The following is a 22,825-nucleotide window of genomic DNA, read 5'->3' as shown; positions in this document are numbered from 1 at the left end:
GTCCTATCAAATACGCTCCCCCCCCCCCCCCCCCCCCCCCCCCCCCCCCCGCCTGGTTGTTCACACTACAAATAAAATGTGACAGCAAACGCACTCTAGTGTGAATGGTTCACGGCCCTCAAAGCGGCCCGCATGCGCAAAAGAAGACGTCACACATAATGCGCTCTGTTTACGGAAGTAAAAATGGTGGCTACAGAGCTAGTAGGTGTTGTTGCAGCAGTCTATCAATTTCTGCACAGTAGTAACTGACCGAATTTTGACAAATTAATTAGTGTAAGAAGGACACTGAGGGGAAAAATAAAAAAGAGCCCGTGCTTTAACAATGGCCACAATGATTTCTCGTTTGTCATCTCCGGCGCTGATAATTGGCATCTGTCTTGTGTCATTGACGTAAAAGACGGATTTAATACGACTTGACCATTCAAACAGCAGTCGCTTTCTAAAACATCAGATATGTATCGGATTCAGTACTACATACCAAAGTGGCCTAGGTCGGATTTGAAAATATCGGATTTGTGCTGTTTAAACTGTCATACCATGATCAGATATGGGTCGCATAGGGTCAAAAAAGTCGGATTTGATGCGCTTTTACCTGCAGTGTGAATGTAGCCTTAGTCATACAATGGTAAACATGATCTATGGATAATGGCCTGCATTTGTATAGCGCTTTACTCAGTCGCTAAGGACCCCAAAGCGCTTTATACTACATTCAGTCATTCACCCATTCACACACACTGGCAATGGCAAGCTACGTTGTAGCCACAGCTGCCCTGGGGCGCACTGACAGAGGCGAGGCTGCCGAACACTGGCACCACCGGGCCCTCATGTCATACACAGATATGAATCCTCCCAACTCGTGTCATACCTATCTTATGTACGGGGGGCTTAGTCAGGATTACCATGTCAGTCCTCCTTGACTCTCCCCAGTCTTCACCTAGAGATTATAGCTAATCTCAGACTGCTCTGTGCATCACCATGACTGTAAACAGCATGGGCCTACATGTTGTTCTGACAAATGTTTGTGGAGGAAAAAAATGTATGCTAGTTTGAAGACACTGACCAAATAGAGATGATCTGTAAAAGCAGTTTTTCTTCTTGACACTCTGCCTCAGCACCAAGTCAGTGTTTTGCACTCATTGCCTTATTGGGTCGGGGGGCACACCTGCCTCACCTGCCTCACCTTTTTATAAAACCCCAGTGCATACAAAGTTCCCGTCTCTTTGAAACATCAGCAGCATGGGCCAAGGAGTGAGCCAGATGGGCTGCTTACTAGGGCTGCAATGATTCATCGCCATAATCAATGACGCAAATATTATTGTTGACGCGTCATTTGTTACTGCAGTAGACTAATGGAAGCTATGGGGGGAGTATTGCTGTTTATCGTCTGCAAAGACCGCACCCGGTATGGAGTGCTGAAGAATGTTGAATCGTAAAACAGGATGACAGAAGAAAATGGAAAGGGAGATTTAAAAAAGAAAAAGAAAAAAAAAAAAGTGAAAGCATTTTCACAAAGTTGAATGCAGACTGTGCAAAGTGGCATTTTCCTTCAATGGCGCTACTGCAGTGCACAAGCATTTAAAACACTGGCACCCTGGAGCAGTGATGTCAACTCTGAAAGGGTTAGTTTTTGAGAGTAAAGTTATTGCGTTGCATTGTTTGAGTTATTGTTTGTACAGTAATGTTTATGTTAATTTACCTAATGATGGTTACGAAGCGAATACTAGGGTTGTGCGATATGACCAAAATCTCATATCCTGATATAAAACATCTATCGTCCCGATAATGATATAAATCACAAAAATGTAACATTTTCTGTGAATCTCGGGCAGCTCGACTTGCGGGAAGTGTTTCCAGCTGGGCGTCGTGTACCTGGAGTCGAGTTTTTTTTAACCGATGCATTAAACTATACATTTTTAGACCTAAGTTGTAACAGCCGCCGTTTTCTTTGTGAGCATTTATTACACGGCGTGCTGCGGGGAAAAGCCTGTTCTAACGTTTGAGTCTAAGGGTTATTTTTTTAGCACCTGGCAGTAGGGCTGCTCAATTAATCGAATTTTAATCACGATTACGATCTGGGCTTTCAACGATCATTAAAAATGACTGAGCCGATTATTAGCCCCTCCCTCATGCTTTACTCTCGCGCTGCTCCATGTGGCAAATCAAGCGCACTGCTCTGCATTTCGAACACGCGTCACAACAGTTAAGAGGACCCGAGGGAAGCTCGGAAAGCTAAGCAGAAGTTATTTGGAGAGGAGTGGACTGCCGTTGGTTGAAAAGAGAGGTAAAAAAAAAAAAAAAAACTTAAGTGGTGTGGAAACATTATGGCTTCGCGGAGTCAGACGTGGATCAAGTAGACACAGTGTGTAAACTTTGCTATGGTGTTGTAGCTGCACCACAGAGCAACACTGCAAAGTTCACATTTTTCATTTATTTCTTATATTGCAAACATTTGCACTGTTATCAGTATTTGCACACTATTTTATATTATTTTTTAAAGTCATTATTCAATACATTGTTATTGTTAAACCTTTAAAGCCGGTCAGAGCAGCATGCTCGTTTTGTGTAACTATTTTTAAATCCCTGTAGAACCTGAACGCTAAGCTAGCACAATACATTTTTTTCCATATGAAACCAGAGGAGTTGTACTTACATCTTATGCCATCAGCTTGTCCTCGGTCACGGTTTCCTTCCACATATAGCTTTGCAAAAATTGCATAAAAAGAGCTTGCAGGAACAAAAACATAATATTCCAGAAACACGCTTTGCCGATCCGATCAGCTGTTCTTAACACTTCCCATATTGAAAAAGACGTCAACGTGAACTATCGCAAGTGACGTCATTTTTGCGGAAAATGTAGTTTTTTACTTGTAGGCCTTAGAACTCGAATTGCACTGCTGGAGATAGTTTATTTTGATGCACATGCACATTCTTTGCAAATTTGCATCATAGGATTGTTTTTTTGTTTTTCCTGCAGTATATAAAAATTGCTGTATCTCCAAAAATAAAACTATGAAGACACTCAAAATAAATTTCCTGTTGTTGTAAACTATTTTTTGCAACTTTTTTGTATTTAAAGTTTTGAGGGATAAACCTCTTAAATTTCTCCAAGTAGAAATATATGTAAAAACAAAAACGATTTTCAATTTTTTTGTAGTTTATTGCACTTTTTTGCAATTAATGTAGTTACTATGGACTTAATGCATACACATTTTTAAAATATGGGCTATAACAGTTGTATTGATGTATAGCAACTTGAAATGCTCCCACAAATGGCACTACAGCATGTAAAAAAAATTATATAAGCTCTGGCGGACGAAATAAATATCGTCAAATAATCGTGATCTCAATTTCAGTGAAAATAATCGTGATTATCATTTTTGCCATAATCGAGCAGCCCTACCTGGCGGCTCTTTTTTACTTCTCATCCGTAAATACTCTGCATATTCTTTCACGTGATTCAGTTTATTTTGAAAAGTGTAAACAGGATCTTGAGCTTTATTTTGAGAGTTTTATGTGGAAAATAAACAAGCGGACATGCTATGGTTTTACCGTCGTTGTTGCTAACGACAACACATAAAAGCAGGCGCTTGTCCGTCCGTAGTGTGGTTATATTAAATATAAGAGAAAGAGAGAACTTTAAGAAATTAATATAGCCACTACAGTGACTATCAAAACGACGAAAAAATATTGCCATAAACAGTTTATTTTGTGACACCACGAAACAAACGATAGCGTAAAATGAAACTATAGATGTTTTTATATCGTCATCCGATATAAATCGTTATATCGAACAGCCCTAGTGAAACACTATTTCAGTTTTTTTTTTTGTTTTTTTTTTTTTTTTTTAGCTAGTGAGTGAATGTGATAGTAAACCAGTAAACAGGAGTAGGTATGTCTGTGAAGGGTATCAGTCATCCAGGTCATCATAGTCTAAAGAGCTTGGAAATAAAAGCGTCTGGACTTCTTTAAGTTCAGTTCTTTAAGTTAACTTAAACTTAAAGAACTGAACTTAAAGAAGACCAGACGCTTTGCTTTCTAAGCTCTTTAGATTAAACAGAAGTAGCTACTCTGTCTCCTAGCTTTTGTTTTTTTTCTCTCACATTAATGTTAGCAGTTATTCAGAATAATAAACCTCTTCCACTTAATGTTAGGTAGTTAATCTGTGGGTTGGACCATCTGATATACAACCAAATTTAGTAATGGACTCTTCTAATTCAGTTTTGTTCTTTTTTTTTTTTTTTTTTTTTTTTTTTTTTTGTAGTATCAAGTAAAGACATATAGAGGAGTTTGTCTTGAAAAGGGGTCATGCAAGTCTCAAATGTCATGTCATGACAGTGAGCATCTTTAACATGGTTATCAGCAGTTGGAACATCTCAGTGATAAGCTCAGGCAAACTTTCATGGTCAACATCCTACAGATCTTGAAGATGAGGTCTTGGGATCCGTTTTTAGTGGCTAAGCAAGCAAGGGAGCTAATGTATTGGGGATTGCAGTGTGTGGTTGAGAACCCACTGATTATCACGGTGCTGAGGTTTACCAATAGAGAAACTAAACTAACAGGAGACAAGCTAAAAATGAAAAAAAAAAAAATATATTTTTGTCATACATGAAGAATGAAGTTTAATGAACCACAGTCTTGCAGAAATCAGAGAACGTGAACATTACATGTCTGATAACACAGCACCCTGGGAAGCCAGGGGAACTGGAGTCCGAAGAACTACAGATAAGGCGAATGAGAATTACCTCTTTTTAGCCTCTGTTCTCCTCATCAGAGAGCTTACAGCTACCTGCCAACTGGTGATAACAGACAAATAACAGTTTCACAAGTTAACTTTATTCATTTTGTCTCTGAGCTTAATTATACTTGGGAAGAAAACGTATCACCTGTTGAGAATTCTGAATGTTTATTGGCTGTGTTTACATGTCCTGTAGTGTTGTGGTTACCAGGTGCCTTACACCCATACTTTATTAATCCAATATACAACAATATGTGCTAGTGATGCTCCTGGTGACTAATTTGTTAGTGGACAACATGGGGGGGAAAAAATATTTTTTACACTAGCCGACAAGTCTAAAACTAAGACACGCTCCCATTAAATTTGAGAATGTGTAATGTCAAAAGCTCATTAAACAAAAGTATTTTAAAGCATTAGTCACATTTTCAACAATGAATCATGTTATTTAACTGTGTGGCAGCTTGCATCATCAACATTGCAATTGGCAACAAAGAAGAAAATCACTTAAAATAAACTGATATAACCAGTTTTTTTAATACCATATTTAAACTATAAAAGATGTTAAATTATTATTAAAATGTGACAAATTAACATCCGAAAAAGGAATAAGCTGTCACTGAAAAGTATGGTGCAGCATGCCGTGCATTATGAATGATGCATGCTGGTGGAAAATTCATGACAGCCACTTAAATAAAAGTTGAAATCTAAAATAAAACAAATGGTAAATCATCCATCCATTCATTTTCTTCTGCTTATCTGAAGTCAAGTCACAGGGGCAGAAGCAGGGAAGGCCAGACCTCCCTCTCGCAAGCCACCGCCTCCGGCTTATCCGGGGAAACTTTGACACATTCCCTGGCTGGCTGAATGAAATAATCACACCAGCGGTCTGGGGCTTCCTCCCAGTAGGACATACCCAGTTGGAACAAGTTATACAGGAGGTGTCTGTCTCAGCTAGCTCCTTTCAATATGGAGAAACGGTATTCTACTTTGAGCCCAACCAGAGTGACTGAGCTCCTTACCCTATTGCCAGGTGAAAAGCCCATCCACTTTTTAGAGAAAGCTAATTTCTCCCGCTTGGATCTGTAATCTTATTCTTATTATTATCCATCCATCCATCCATTTGCTTCCGCTTATCCTTTTCAGGGTCGCGGGGGGCGCTGGAGCCTATTCCAGCTGTCATAGGGCGAAAGGCGGGGTACACCCTGGACAGGTCGCCAGTCTGTCGCAGGGCTAACACATAGGGACAGACAACCATTCACACTCACTCGCACATTCACACCTAGTGGCAATTTGGATTATCCAATTAACCTATCCCCACAAGCTGCATGTCTTTGGACGGTGGGAGGAAGCCGGAGTACCTGGAGAGAACCCACGCAAACACGGGGAGAACATGCAAACTCCACACAGAAAGACTGTGGAATTGGTGGAATTGAACTCAGGACCTTCTTGCTGTGAGGCAACAGTGCTAACCACCGTGCCACCATGCTATTATTAATTAATTAATTAATTAATTAATTAATTAATTAATTTTAATTTTTTTGTCTTTAAGAGAACTAGCAATAATGGAGTTAACAAAAAAAATCAGGCTGAGAATAACAGATTTATGGCTTTTTCTCACCAATGATGCTCCATCTGGTGGCAGATAACTGCATAACATTAGGACAACTATTTACCAGCCTTGGGTATCAATTAAAATAAAAATGAAAAAATAGATTAAACAACTAGTATGTGTGGTACAGAGTAGTGACAGTAGCAATGATTAGTCAGTCGTGCACAACCCTATTTTATACGCTCTCATTTTTCCTAAAAAGTCCTTTATAAAACATCTGTCATAGGGGATCTTGGTTTGTTTCTGCCAGATGGTGGAGTTTATAAGGAACATCAAAAGTTCTAAATCAAAGCAAGGATGTTAATACGACGAATAAATTTAGTTCTTGCATGGAGCATGATTAACCATCAGTGCAGACAATCCACCACTTAAAGAAAGTGTAAAAGGAAACTCTTAGTTCAAACTGTTGCAAAACCTAGCTGTCTTGGGAGTTCTGCTCAAGCTGAAATGAACAGCCCTAAGCACAAATATGCCATCTGTCTGGAGAAGTTGGCATAATGCTAACATTGTCAATGTGTCAACAGTGTCTCGTGAGCTAAAGGAACACATGGAAATGGAAGCATCTGTTCTGGAGAAGAGAAAAACTCACTGGCCTACTTGAAAAAGTGTTGGTTGTGTGTGTGTGTGTGTGTGTGTGTGGTGTGTTTTTTTTTTTTTTTTTTTTTTTTTTTATTTGAATTGGTCTAATAACACAACGAAGCAGATAATATATTCATCTAGTGATGACATGCTAGATGGTCTCTGAAAAGTGCCTTCTGGCAATATAAGCTAATGAAAAACTGCAACATGATGTGAAATTTGAAATATTGTCTTCTCCTTTTGTTTTTTAGGAACAAACAACCACAACCTGAACCACAACTGCATTCTTACAGGGACATTGGAATGTACAGGCCTTTGCATACAGTGTAGTCAGTTATAGGTTTGTCAGATTGTGCATTTGACATTTGAATATAATTTGGATATCTAACATGATAAATTAATATCAAATGGAGTTATAGCACAGAATTACACAGAACCTACAATTTCCAGAATATGCCCAGGCATATAAAAAGTATTGTATTTAAAATAGGATCTCAAAGATTAAATCAGTTGTTTGGAAATCACGTCCTATATCTCCAAGTAAGCTAATGTAGTATAGGTAGGTTTTATAGGTTTGACAGTTGTCGTCTTGTCATAAGATGAATATTATAGCTTGAGATTTGTAAACAATATGTGAATTAGGGTTTGTGTGTTAGCGGTGCTGTTGTGGGTTCCAATTGACATTCCTTTCTTGTTATGAGTTTAAATGCTCTGTGTGGCAGAGCATTACTTGAGACTTGGTCTGGATATAACTATTACTTGAAGCACTAACATCTTACCAGGGGCTTTTTTTTTTTTTTTTTTTTGTCTGTGTTGAAATGTGGTAAGAAGTGTGCAGTCTGCTGAGGTCTTTGAAGCGTTCAGTCATGAAACAAATCAGCTTCCAAAGGTACTGCTCATTTGGAGGCATCATAGCACCAGGCTAAGTGACTGAATTTCCAGTGAACCAGTGGAAATCTTAATTGGTACTTGTGCAGTTCATGGGTGTTACATATTGCATTTGTTCCATAACTTTAAAAATAGGCTTAAAGACTAATAGCAATCAAATAATATCTTGAATGTTTGAAATTTGCATATGAGTAGAATAATATAATTTTTGAAATATAAAATCTTAAACAATGGGAATATATGTGTTATATATTAGAAATGGGTTGACACTACAGTTTGGTCCTTTGAATAGTGAGGATAAAAAAAGTGCCTCATTCAAGCTTCTTTGCTATAAGTGAGGACAGTGGGTGGGGGGTGGGGAAGTGGGGGTTGCTGCTAATATTGCAGGGTGATCAAGATAAAGTTGGTATTTAGGGGCTGATTGTATTATGTTAGTGCTTTTGGTTTGTTTCTGTTTTGACCCATATGAATGTAGAGTGCCTACCTCCACCCTCCTCCCACTGAGGTCATTGAATTGTGTGCTATTAGTATCTGTGACTCAGAGTTTCTGTCTTTAAATAACTTTTTATGTGAAACGCATTTCTAAAATCTCTGTCCTTTCTAAATTATAGGTTTAATCTTTTTTGTAAATATGAGTTGTTTATTCTCCCCTCCTCCCATTATACCCTACATAGAGCTTTGTATGGCTGCTGATGTGTGTTTTGTCTTTGTATTTCCTCATGTGCACTTGTTTGGCTTAGTTAAATTCTTTTGCAAGAGCACTCAAAGGCCAATGCTACTGCCCAGAAGTAATACTAGGGTTAATTATTGGGAATATTGACTTAAGAACAATGGGATTATAATTTCAGTTGTAACTGTATGAGTTTTATCACCAGTAGGGCAGGGCGATATGGCCAAAAATATTTATCACGATATATATTTGAAAATTTGCGATAACGATATAACTGACGATATAATTTCTGCGAGACAAAACACAACTCCACAACTTTACTAGCGCAAAAAAACCCCAATCCATTTATTTTACTTAAACAAGCAGCTGTTTTTTATGTGCATTAAAGCTATATGAACTTTTAACAGTGCAAATGCAAATTCCTTTGTGAAATTTTAACCAAAAGGCATTTCCAGTATAAATGGGCTGACATATCCTGAGCATAACCATGTATAATATCCACTGAAGTTAAAAAGAGGTGCTTTGCTACATTAAACTGCAGTGTGCCAAATAAAAAAAGTCAAATATGTATTTTTCCGACAATAAGGTGCAAGGGATTATAAGGCAATAAAGCAGTCAGATAAATCAAACTTTATTCAACTCATTCTTCTTTCTTCCTCCACTTGCGTACCATTGATTCGTTAATGCTGTATTCTATCACAGCTGCTCTATTCCCATGTTGTTGCAGTATTTTAATGACTAACCTCGTATTGTGGATGGATTATCTCAGTTCTCCTGACTGAAGTTTGGTCCGTTTACAGCATCCTGCCATGCGATTGCATTTGTCGCTAACCATCAGGAACCTTCACGTTAACTTTTATCGAGTGGAAAAGTGTTAGCGTTCATCCTTCAGCTTCACTGTTTGTTATGCTAACATAGCTGTGTCGCTAGCGATCACGTAGCACATCATTAAATACCAGCTAGCCCAACTTCAGTAACCCTACAAATGTCACTGCTGTGTAGCTTCCTGTCTTCATATATGTTGGAAGTGATAGCAGAGCTGTACGTTTGATTTTTTTTTTTTTTCAGAAATCTCTGTCAGAACATGCTGTATTATGCTTAGGTAACTAGCGAGCTAACTTCCGCTAACTTCTAACTCCGTTAAATGTAATGAATTCTGTTTCCATGAATGCCTGGATATTAAACATCATAGTTACACCTGGTAAAGCAGCAACGCTGATCGTTTTATTAAAGATGGAAGAATTTAGACAGTTTTTAACTCTCAGTGATGTTCGTTTGACTTCGGGACCTTAAAGTACGGAGTTTAGGATCCAGATTACTCCCAGATTTACGAGCACCTTAGTCCGACAAATACGGCAATAACGACAGCCCGCTTGCATGTTCTACAAAAAAATGTGCTTTGTTGTATATCTGACGGACAAACACCAAACCAGTTAAATTGCACCATTTTTACAAACTAATTCTGGTTCATCTGTTTCACTCAACAATCTGCTTTCCCCATTTTTATTCTCCGTTACCGCCGTGCTTTTTCGGCACTGCGCATGAGCGTTTTACCCATATTCTATCGCGATATTTCATTTTCTTATCGTTGCCTAGCATTGTACCGGTATTACCGTGAACGGTATAATATGGCCCAGCCCCAATCACCAGATATAGCCCAAATTATCAATTGATGTATGGAATGTTGCAGTTGTCTGCTGGAAAACTGTTGGTTGAGTGGGTTCCTCTTCAACCATCTGATGCTGTTTCACTGTATAAGGGCCTGAAGGTCAAGTCCATATGTTTAATTTTCTTACTGCAAGGCATTTTGTGACCATCAGGCCTTTGACGCTAATACAAATACAACAGAAATAACTTTGATAGGGGGAAAAAAATGGCAAAGATACAACCCTGTGTATTAAAATTTATTAGAGGTAAATGGTTAGAACCAAGGAATACTGCAACAAAAACAACAAAAAACCTATTCATATTTAAAAGTTGGTTAAAATTTTTAAAATTTTGTCTGGTGTTTATGTCAGAGTAATTGCCGTTGAAGCAAGGACTGAGATAATTGTTGGTTTGGCAAATGCATGTCTCGTTAACAGCCCCATCTCACAGGCTATTTTCTGTGTTGCAGTGTTAACTGTATCTAATTAAGTAGATGGAATTGTCCTGGCTGTTTTTAAACATTTATTAAAACTATGTTGAATAATACTTACATTCTTGTTACTTGCTTGGTGGAAAGTGGGTTGGGGTGGTTGGGTTTTGTGTCTCCATTAACACAGTGGGGCAGGGATGAGGAGCAGTCATGCAGTAAACATGCCCCACTTGGACTGACATAGAATCATTGTCTTCTGCGCATAGCCCATCAGTGCACTTAAATGCATCTTGAGTCTGTTGGTCAGTGAGGCAACTAGGAGCATTAAAAATGCTGACATCCAATTTGACAAGGTGCTGTAGACACTTAACTTCACAGTAGGGCTGAACGATTATGGAAAATAATCTAATTGCGATTTTTTTTGCCCCAATATTGCGATTGCGATGCGATATGCGATTATTTTTTAAGGTCTTTGTCTTCTGTATTATTAAACAAAGACAAGCAATACATCATATAGTATGGCCAATACTATATTACATTAATTTTAAACTGTTCTTTCCTGGAAGACAGACCTCTGTTATGATGACATGAGGTGATGCATGAATTGATGACTGACATTTTTATTTAACTTCTTCAATCACAACAGTATATTTGAACATACACAATAGTTTATTTTTAGCTTACAAACATCTGAGCATAAAGTGCTGACAAGGAACCCTGGTGTAAACATTAAAATGAAAGTCAGTACAATGTGCAGATTGCAGAAATATACATAAAAAAAATCAGTGGCTTTACCACACTCAGTTTTTCGACATCTGTGAACTACTACAGTCATTCAATTAAAAAATAATATTAAATAAATAAAACTAATAAATAAAAAATACACACATCTTACTGATCTCTGCAGTCAGTAACATTACACATAAAGTGCAAACATAATAGCAATTGTATAAACACACACACAAACACGCCTTTAAAGTTTAAAGGTGTGAAATTGGACGGTCTAGCCTTCTGATTAGCTAATCAGAAGGCTAGTTCTGATTAGCGTCACCGCTGTCTCGGTGGAGTTTAATAAACTCGGCCGTCTGCTTCTTGCTATCTAAAATATAACCAGACACTGGTGTAAATTCTCGACTGTCTCATACTTCTGTTTAATAAGTTTTCTGTTTGACGTTTAGTCAGCTGTGTGAAAACCAAGGAGGAACCCACCCAGGGGATTAATAAAGTTTTATTTTATCTAATCTAATAACTTTAATCTCAGCCAAACCGATTTACTCACGAACAAACAAAACACTGAAAAAAGCCCAACAATAACATTTTTAGGTTGTCTAAGTGACTTATATATTACGTTTAACCCGAGCAGCGAAACTCCGCGGTGATCTGAAAATGATGTGCCGGGAGTTGTGCCGTTCTCGGCCGCATCAGTAACCCTCGAGCTCCCGGCTAGCTGTCGAGCTGGTGGGTAGCAGACGCCTCTGAAAACGTCGAAGCACTTTTGCAAATATGGGATATCTTGATAAACCGAGCAGATATTTGATGTTTACACAACTACTTTCTCGCCTGAAAATATGTTAAAAGTTTATTTTGTGACCCAGAAAGATTAGTATGAGTAATTTTAAAACTTAGTAGCGGCCGCCATTGCTGGAAACTGGAGTTTGGCTGGGCCGTGCTATGAATTCTGGGATATGGTAGTAATTTGGACAGCCTTATAATCGCAGTATAATCGCAGCCTTTGCGGTTAGAAAATTGCACTTGATCATGTCGCGATATTATCGCAAATGCGATATATCGTTCAGCCCTACTTCACAGGTTTAGTAAAAATATTATATTTGGGGGCTCCTATTTGCTTTTGCAATTTAGAATGGATAAAAAAACCCCAACTTAACACCCCCCCCCCCCCCCCCCCCCCCACACACACACACACACACACACACACACGAGTCCGCTGTATCCATCTTAACATGCAGACTATTTCCTTTTTCTCTTTCTATAGAGCCATGAGACAAAAATGATTGCTGTGGTGTTAGTGAGTGCATTGTGCATTCAAAAGGCAGACGGCAATAAACCGGTGGTGACCATGTATGTTATATTTTGGTAGAATTATGTTTTTGTGATTTATTTGGTGTATTTATGTTATTTTGCAGTTCTTTCCCCACAGTTACTTAAGTATATTTATTTTTTGCCTTTTTGTTAGATTGAATATAGATACAGGAACATGATAAGTACCTGGCCTGTCCTGATTTCGTTTTTGCACAGGGCAAGATGTTTTATGCAAAGCTATTTAGTTGGACTACATAAACTCAAAGACAAGCCTGAGACACAATCAGAAAAATCAAAATGTGATCCACTAACAGGCAGGGCTTGACAGTGATCCGTAGCTGGTGACCGCTGATAAGTAAATCATGCTGACAAAACAAAAATTATGTAAATCCAGCTTAAGTTTCTGTTTAAGATCCTTAGGCTATTGATTTAAACATATTTAATTGCAAAAGCCTTCCCCCCCAGTGCTTCAACGCTTCCAGAATACTGCACCAACTAGTGGCTATAATTCTAGTTTGATAAGAAAATGTAACGTGCCTCACAGATTCTAATCAGTTTGCCTGAGTTCAGTTTGATCCATGCTGGCATCACGCCTACATGCGTAGATGTTGAATTAAAAATAACTTGCTGTTCAACTGATTTATTTAAATGAAACTAACTTACACAATTCACATATACACAGAGAATTCATACCCTGCATTTTTGCACACTTTGTGTGCTACTAGATGGATGCCATTCCTGAGTAAAAGTGGAATGATGTTTAATAGGTAAATTGTATGTAAAGTACAACATGAGCATGACACAGTTTCATCTTAGAGTAGAACTTGTCAGATGGTCAGATTGAAGGTACTGCTGGTCTTTCAATTGCCACTTGGTTATCAAGACTATGGAAAATGTCTTGAACTCTGTAAACAACATGCTGAGCTTATGGCCTCAGTCACTGAGCCAATGAGCATGTGGTTTCACAGTCAGACTGACCCCTCCATGTCACATTCATTTTCAAAAACATTTTTTTTGCAATTGACATGGCTGCAGCAAAAATCTTGTAGCTTCAGGATGGGACTTTAGAAACCAGTATGTGACGGCATGGTTGTTGCATCCTTCTCATATACATGCCTATGTTCAGAATTGATAATTGATTAAGCCCAGTAAAGTTTTGATACAAATCTTCATAATGACCTGAATGGCATTCACCTTTGAGTGCAACTGATTCAAAGTACCTAGCTATGAGAAAATTGGTTTTGCTTCAGGACAAGTATCTGTTCTTGAACGGACCTGTCAAAGCTCACACTCAAAGAACTTCCTTTGAGAGACTTGAAAGAGGGCAAGTCCAAGACCCTAAAATAACTTGATAAATGGTAAATGGCCTGAATTTGTATAGCGCTTTACTCAGTCGCTAAGGACCCCAAAGCGCTTTACACTACATTCAGTCATTCACCCATTCACACACTGGCAATGGCAAGCTACATTGTAGCCACAGCTGCCCTGGGGCGCACTGACAGAGGCGAGGCTGCCGAACACTGGCGCCACCGGGCCCTCTGACCACCACCAGTAGGCAAACATGGGGTTAGTATCTTGCCCAAGGATACTTGGCATGCAGCCAGGAGGTAGCCTGGGATCGAACCACCGACCTTCTGATTTGTGGCTGACCTGCTCTGCCACCTGAGCTATAGCCTGTATACAGTAATCTTAAGGTTAAGATTACTGTATTTTTTTTTTTTTTTTTTCCAGTGACACGAGTACAACACAGGGTATTCTCATGCCCATATCACATTAGCAAAACCTATCAAAAAAATCAACTTTTTTCCATATCATCTTGATCTTTCAGTTAACCTACTGTCTTAATTCAGAGTGGCCATCTGACACTACTGTTCACTTATCAGTAAAAGTGTCTAGTCTGCTTTCCTTCATTCTGCATTTGCTTGGTTTTTGTTCTTCATCTGATCTACATAATCTTTCTCACCTCTCTCAGTGTCTCCTTAAATGTGCATGGGCAGGTACACACATACACAGAAATGGCAACAGTGTGTGACTGGCTCATTATTTTGCTTTCATAAGCAAAATGCATCTGCTGATTTGATTCTCTCCAGTTGCCTGGTCTCTGAGACAGACACGCAGAAAAAGCTGTATGCCTTTATTTTTGCCACTGCCTTTAGGACTCTATAATATGCGCCCTTTACTATGTATATACTGTAAGCAGTTGTGTTGGCATTTTGTAAAGGGCATTTCATTGAGGGATCACAGAGTGTCTGTTCTGGACTTAAAATTGCAAATCAGCAATCAGTGCAGCACTCTTGACGTCTTGCGTTTGTAAATCTCTCCTCACTTATAACTGTTGAGTTTTCATTTTTGATTGCGCATGTAATCAGAAATGTAGACACCCATACACTAAGTTTTTCAAGTTTTTCCCTCTTTCAGCCTACTCCATATAATTTATAGTTATTTATGATCACACTAGTCGCCATTTAATCAGCTGAATTTGAGAAAATTTGCTGTTTTTGCTGCAGATTTTTGATGGGAGTTAACAACACTGGGGGAATTGCACACGGTAGTTCGCTGGCAACTGTCATCACTGTTGATTAAACATAACTCACAGGATGGGTTGAATAAAGTGTCTTGAACAAAAGGACTTAAATGCCATGCTTTCTTTCATATTTTTTTTCCAAAGCATGTGTCCATATTATGACAGTTTACAAAAACTTGCTTAGGGATGTGTTTGCAGCTTAATGCTTTACCCAGACTACAAAAAGAGGAAACCCAAAATGTACTACTTCATCTAATATGCTCACTGTAGGATGGTAAGATGAATCAGCTCATTTAACTAGCAGCCTGTGCTTAGGGGAGGTCTTTAAATTATAATTAAGCAGTTTCATTGAGTTTGCTTTTTGATTGACATTAGAGGAAAAAAACTTTAGTGCCCTGTGAGAGGGAGTTCTCATTACAAATTTTTCTGTTAATTCTTGATAATCTAATAATTTTTTTGTATGTTGCAAATTTGTAGAAAATGTCTGTCACAGTTTCCAACCAGATGCCTTGCTTTGGTTGTTTTGTCTGGGCAGCAGGGTAAACCCACAGGTATTACAGTAACAATGCAATAAAATAGCACAAAGTTGGTATATTAATATTTCCGTCATTTGGGTTGTTTATTTAAAATTTTGTTCATCATCAGCAAACACTTCAGTCAGTGTTACTGTCTTAGTGATTATGTGTTTTTCTTTAATTGAATTGCCTTTTCTGTTGATTAATTTGGTGTTATGTTAAGGATTAGTGAGGCACTAGTGGGGCTGTGTAAATAATTGAATCGTTTGCTCTATAATACGTCATGACTCAGATCCACTATTACTCGTAGTATGTCTTTGTCACTTAACACTTGCCTTGCTTATTAAAAGGCGTCCTATTGCTGTGACGTAGTGTGTGATGTTACTGTTACTCATTCATTAAACAGTTTAGTGTTTCCAACTTAGTGATGCTTTTGTTTATTTTGGTCCAGCCCACCTCTTCATGACTCTTCTGTCTCAAAAAAATGTAGTTTGTTGTGTCTGTCATTGCATATTTTCCTAACTGTACATGTGGTTTGTAAAGCGGACCTTACAGTTTGTCAAATTGAAGCTTGGTTTTTGTGTCTCCCTCCCACATGTATCTCTGTTGCTTTCTTCCTGACTACTGTTCAGTTTCCCATGCAATTACCCAGAATCCACTGTGCCTCCTGTCAGCTGTAAATTTCCGTTTTGTGGGCGGAATACTGTAGCACCACAACATTTGTTTGTATGTGTACGAGCTTTCTTTTATGGCATCTTCATGGTGTGTGCCTGTGTGCGTGAGCTGAGGGTCTGTTATTTAATGGCAGCTGTGAAAACGGAAGCATTTTTTTCTTAACTGTCTTCCCCATAATCAATGTGCCTTCTTATTTGTCCTGCTTTGCTCTTTGTTTGTGCGTCTTAAACGAATTCATAAAGGTTAAGCTTTTCTGTGTTGGTCATTGTGACTCCTTTAGCTCAGAACAAAACTGAATGATAAGTAGGATCAGTCGGGCATAAGTAAGCGTTTATGTGTTGTAGGTTAGCAACATAACAATTGGAAGTCCATAATGCTTTTTGTAATTTGTAAAAGAACAAAAAAACAACAACATATTAAATCAGAAATTTGATATTAAGAGCTGAATATTGAAATTGTGTTACTTTGATGCTTTCCAGAATGTCATCAGTATTAATCTTCTTTATGCCTTTTTAGTGTTTGATATTTGATTTATTTTACTGATGTCAATTCAGTTTTACTCATACATAGCTCTTGTCAGGGCTATATAGTCCACTTATTTTGATTTCCTACAGAAACATTAATGGGTATAGCCTGACCTCTAGTGGCAGAGACATGATGATACTTTTCCCTTTCTTTCTAAAATACAAATGTGCTACTTTTTCCTATGTATGGCTTCATCGACTGCGCGCACGCACGCACGCACGCACGCACGCACACACACACACACACACACGCTTCACCTTTGTTGATGATTGACTGCCTATCACCTGCATGTTTCTAAATGTCCTCCTTACCTTAGCTTAGACTGTCTTTAATTTAGATGCATTGGTCTTTGAGTAGATGCGAAAAGAGCTAATGATTAAGATTTTCTTTCTTTTTTTTTTTCTTTTTTTTTTTCCTGGGTTTTTCTTAATTGCTTGTGAATTCTGTAGATGATTTCCTGGAGCTGCTTCTTCCCATCATTGATTTCTATCTAATGGGTTCTTTATTTTTTTTTTCCCTCCCTCCTCTTTTTCATTTCTTTTACCTGCCATCTGGTTGGTTTTTCTTCCCCCCTTTTTTGCCATTTTTCTCCCCCTCATTCATTCTTCTACAGACACTCAAACGGCTGATTCCTGATGAGGTAGGTTTATTACAGCTTGTCACTGTCAAACGTGTGCTTGACTTGTGTGTCAGATAAAACTGTTATGCATTTAATGTCACCTCACTGTCTGTCACAAGCCTAACCCACCATAACACACTTGTTTGGTATCTGTGTCTTGTCCTGTGCTATACTGAAGTTAAATGTGCATTTTCTCAAGATGCGCATTGACAACATGAAATGCTTGGCACATAAACTAGTGATGCCTTCATGTGCCCGCAGCTAGGATGCCAGATTTTTCTTTGAGTCACTATGTAGGGTCACTGTATTATGTGCCAAGCTGACATGCATGATGAAGCTCATGGTCTTTGCTTTTTTTTTTTTTTTTTTTTTTTTTTTTTCATGTATTAAATAACACTCTGTGCTAATACTGAATGTTTACCACTCAAAGTCATTAAAGCCAGAAAGTGAGATATACCAGACTCCTGGAAAATTTGAGTATGCTCTGTTTACAGCATACTTTGTGCGGCAAAACCACTTTTGAGCTCAAGTTTTAAAAAGGTTTCTGCTCTTGTAAAGAATTTCCCTTTTCAGACATGGAATACGTAAGATAGTTGGTGATGTGAGTTAAAGTTAACATTAAGGCTAAGTAAGATTGCCTTCAAGTTATGTGTCCCTTGCATTCACAATTCATTTTAGTATTTTTACTTTATTTTTGCATCTTGTGCGGCTGGCTGATATTGCACAGTGTCAAGGTTGTGTTTAGATTGAGACAAAGTAAAATTACTGCCTCGTCTTTGGAAAATGGTACATGTCTGAAAGGGGCAATGTAATATCAAAGTTAGGGAGAAATGTCCCTTGAGTTTTTAACACTACATATGGTTTGATATCTAACATTAACATAAGAACAGTGGTTACTCTCTGTAGTTTTCTTCTCTTACCACTTTTCTCTCTGTCATGTTCCTCTGTTATGTTGTTTGCTAATCCAGTTGGAGCGTTTCACCAGCATGAGGAAAAAGGAGAAGGAGAAGCCTGGACCACCGCCAGGTCACCGACACTCTTCAGCTGCCAGCTATGAGATCAGTGCTCAGAGTGGCATGATGAATGATCATTCTGATGAATATGTCCTGGAACTGTTTGAACAGATGCTGGTGAGAAAGACAGTAAAAGAGTCTATACACACTTTTGTGTATAAATGATTTGGCTTTTGAGGTGTCATATAATATTCGTTACCTTGCCTGTGCAGCTACAGAAACTTGGCATATTCCAATCAAAAGTACTGAATTTCTCACAGTTTAAACACCCTTAATGTGGAGTTACCCTTAAGCCTTAAATTTCCTTTGCTGTAATGTCAGAAGAACTGTGAAGTTGCATAAAAGTTTATTCTGTCTTGCTGCAAGTAGGATTTGACAGACATGTAAAAAAACAAATAACTGATCTCCTGGGACAAGCAAATGGCACCGATTGAAATCCTGAAAGGAAAAAGTTTTTAAATAGTTACATCCAGTAATTCTTTTAACAAGTAAGAAATTCTGTCTTACAGCTGACTCTGAATAGATGGTTATTTCCCCTAATGTAATTAATCAAATATATGGATTATATTTCTGCATTTTATTTTTTTATTGCTTGAGTACACAAATTGATTTTTATGCTAAATCTCTCAATGTTTATTTCTGTTCCATTTGATTATTTTTCTTTACTCCTGTCTTTTACTCTAGGTGGATATGAACCTCAATGAGGAAAAGCAGCAGCCTCTGAGACAGAAAGACATTTTGATCAAACGAGAGATGGTCTCCCAGTACCTCCACACATCTAAAGCTGTCAGTACCTCAAATATCTTAAAAAAATATAGCAAGTACAGGGTGCTAGAGCGAATGTGCTGGCGGTTTAAAGCAAGTCCTTATTTTTTTTTTTTTTTCTCTTCGGCTAGAATGAATACATTTTCCAAAGCATTTTGGACATTAGTCATTAATAAATAGTAAATTAATAACTAATCTAATATGTATTTACTGTTTACATACATTAAATTGATGGATGGTTATAGTTATGTTGCTGTTGTTGTTTAAACAAACTCAAACTCTGAAAAAATGAGTGAACCTCCATTGACCTTTAGCTGCTGTGTCACATTTACAACAAGAGTAAACAACTTCCAGAAAATGTATCTGGAAGTATGTAGTGGATTTATGAAAACCCAGACCTTTAGAAATGATTTAATAGTCTTTTCTTCCTTTTAAATCCTGGCAATTCCAAAGGGTTCACAAACTCAAAGTGCTCAAAGGCCCTACATAATCATACACAGATGGCTGCTAATACAGTTCATTTAACTGTAAAATAAGCCTATTAGGAGAAAAACCCTACACACAGTACCCTTTAATCCCACATATCAAAATTTCAAATTACTCTTGACTTTTGCCCTTGATGCTCTACTGTTGTGCTTTCATGTAGAAATAATAGCAATTATATCATGTAACAAGAAATATGTAAATGCAGAACACCAAGTGATTTTGTGTTTACGTGCCTGCTGTGTTTGTTTGTGTTTGTCGATTAGGGTCAGAGCCAGAAGGAGAGTTCCAAGTCGGCCATGATGTACATCCAGGAGTTAAAGGCAGACTATCGAGATTCACAGCTGCTGAGCTGTCTTGAATCTCTAAGAGTTTCACTCAATAACAACCCTGTTAGGTAATATGCACGCACACACACACATTTCTGTTGCTCTGTGCTTCAGGTTAAAATAAATTATACTAACTACAATAATATAGCAAGGCTCAGTATAGAATCAGTGTAAGTTTACAGTGATATAATAAGAACTTTGTGGGTTGTGTCAGCACCACTGTCAGCTATGCGTACTCAAGCGATAACAAAATTACCACCATGCTTGCAAGGTAGTTGATGCTTGGTTGATTTTTGCTTTAGTAGTCCATAAAACTTTGTTTTGTAACGCTACACTTTTTCATGTTTTTGTGAACTCCAACTTTAGCTTTTAGAATTTGAAGCTCACTAAGGTTTAAATCTTGCAGTAAATCTTCTGGAGTTATCCTTAAGAAGTCTTATTCTGTGTTATTGACAAGCAAACATGTATGCCTACATCCAGAAGAGCATTTTTTCACTCGCTGTGCAAGCATAAACATTATTTCTTCACCTCACAAGCAATTTTCTGTTATCTAAAACATTTGTGTGCATTTCAATTTCCCAGTCTATCTATCTCTTGCTATTTTGGAAGCCACCCAGCTGTGGGAAAGCAAATACTTGGGTTAATTAAATTTTTTTTTTTTTTACCTTGCATTGTCAAATCTTTAGTCTTTGTACTGACGCACAATTTCACCTGAATCTAAATGTCAACCTTTAGTTAACTCTTAGCTATGGCCAGCTCCTTTTTCCATGGCCATTGAATCAAATTGTTACTTAAGAAACATTTTGTAGCATCTCTATAGAGTTTATACTTGGCAATTTGGGGATTTGGTGTAAAGTATCAATATCACACTCAAACTCATATTAATTTTCACATAAATCTACTCAAATTACATCTGAGACTTTGCACTGGGTTTATTGATGCCTGTGGGTTAGCAAGGGGTTTTAAAGGATCTTTACATTCGATTGAAACTCATTCACCATTGAGAAAAATCATCTATAGTTTAGGTTACAAACAACTACCAATTCATCCAAGACTGGCTGCTCCAGAAATCCATTCAAACAGCAGTGTTTTTTGCTGGGGAGCTTCTATATACACACACGCACGCGCGTGCGCGCTCTCTCTCTCTTACTGAAGCACCTATAAAGTTTTAGAAATGAAACCCCATGCCTTTTGTAATATATGCTATCAATATATGCTGTCGGCTAGGATTTAAAGTGTACTGGACAGTGTACTGTGCTTTTTAGGGGGAAAAGCTCATATTCACTATGCACATAGATTTACCCTCTGGATTTGTTCTAACCATGAATTCATGCATGCTGTGACAGACAATTTTTCTTAATGTATGGGAAAATATCTTTCACTTTCAGTTGGGTACAGAACTTTGGAGATGAAGGGTTGGCTCTGCTTCTGAATCTGCTGAGAAAACTCCAGGAAGAGGAATGCACGTAAGTTACTTAAACCAAAAAAACAACAACAACTGTATATTCTAGCAGTGTGTTTGAAATGTCTTTCTGGTCTTTCACCAACCAGGCCAATTGGAACGAAATGCCAACATGAGATAATTCGTTGTCTTAAAGCCTTTATGAACAACAAGGTAGGAAAACTTCTTACATCTAAATCCCTAATCCTTTGTTTCATATCAGAATTAATATAACTATAGAATAATTAATGGCCCATTTTCTTTTGTCATTGTAGCAGAGGGCACTCTAAATTCAATACAGTGAAGGTTGTTTACTAATGTATGTAATCCTAGGAAAAAAGAAATTTTATAGAAACTTCTCCAGATTCTGGAATATATTTTATATTTATCCACCTGCTAATAATACAAAGGTAAAGTCAAAACCAATTCTGGAGAAAACATAACATGTCGAATGGATATATATATTTTTAAAATTTGGCTTAATTTGGTCAAACTAATTTGCGTTGTCTGGCTGAGGATCGATGAAGGTTTATTGAAGATTACTCAATAATAGAACAAAGCATAATTTAGTTATAAATATGACATTATTGGTCTAAAATAATATTTGAATGTATTAAAGGGTACCGACATAATAAATGTCATTGCCTGTGTGGTTGCTGTCCCTAATAACAGCCTGTAGTAATAATATCCAGATGGATAGCAATTCAGTAACTTGTATTATTTTTGCATGGCTTTCAAAGTGCCAGCTTTTGTCAAATTGTTCCACCCCTTTTGTCAAAGCAAGACGTTGGTATACAATTTCCATAGTTGTTGCAGTCGAGTACATTTCATCTGGACTAAATTCTGATATGAAGACTATAATCTGAAAAATGGAAGTCTTTACCTCAGTCTACTTTCTCTCTTTCCTTTTCTGCTTAGCATGGTCTGAAATCCATGTTGGAGTCACCTGAGGGAATTCCTCTGCTAACCAGAGCCATCAACCCAAAAGTGCCTCATATGATGGTGGACGCTGTCAAGCTTCTTTCTGCCATCTCCATTTTGGAGCGTCCTGAAAACCTGTAAGTATTAGTGAAATGTAGATGCTGTTTCAAAAAAGTGGAATGCACAAAGATAATGGACTGTTCTAGTTTGGATATTAGACTTGTATTAGACCAACTGACAGTGATGAACTGCTCTGCTGACATCAGTACTTGCTTATCATCATATTTCTCTTCATCTGTTTCAATGAAATGACATTCTCAGTCCCCATTCTTTTCTTTTAAGGATAAATGTTGTATTCATGTATTGATTTAAAATGTACCATGTAGTGAAGCTTTATAATGATAACGTATATCATTG

At 37.8% G+C, this 22,825-nt stretch overlaps 1 protein-coding gene across 2 annotated transcripts in view; it reads left to right on the top strand.

Moving 5' to 3' along the window:
• Window positions 1–22,825, top strand: part of diaph1 (diaphanous related formin 1) — a 50,050-nt gene that overhangs the window by 13,682 nt on the left and 13,543 nt on the right. Inside the window, exons 3-9 of one of the 2 annotated variants that reach the window (XM_076874050.1) lie at window positions 17,451–17,477; window positions 18,425–18,586; window positions 19,154–19,255; window positions 19,984–20,114; window positions 21,435–21,512; window positions 21,598–21,661; window positions 22,406–22,545. In XM_076874050.1, coding sequence (XP_076730165.1) covers window positions 17,451–17,477; window positions 18,425–18,586; window positions 19,154–19,255; window positions 19,984–20,114; window positions 21,435–21,512; window positions 21,598–21,661; window positions 22,406–22,545 — 704 coding nt within the window. The remainder of the gene's footprint in view (window positions 1–17,450; window positions 17,478–18,424; window positions 18,587–19,153; window positions 19,256–19,983; window positions 20,115–21,434; window positions 21,513–21,597; window positions 21,662–22,405; window positions 22,546–22,825) is intronic. The other variant, XM_076874054.1, reaches the window with a different exon arrangement.

Source organism: Maylandia zebra, linkage group LG2 (assembly GCF_041146795.1).
Source record: "Maylandia zebra isolate NMK-2024a linkage group LG2, Mzebra_GT3a, whole genome shotgun sequence".
Lineage (NCBI taxonomy): Eukaryota > Metazoa > Chordata > Actinopteri > Cichliformes > Cichlidae > Maylandia > Maylandia zebra.
This window is presented reverse-complemented; position numbering and strand designations above follow the sequence as displayed.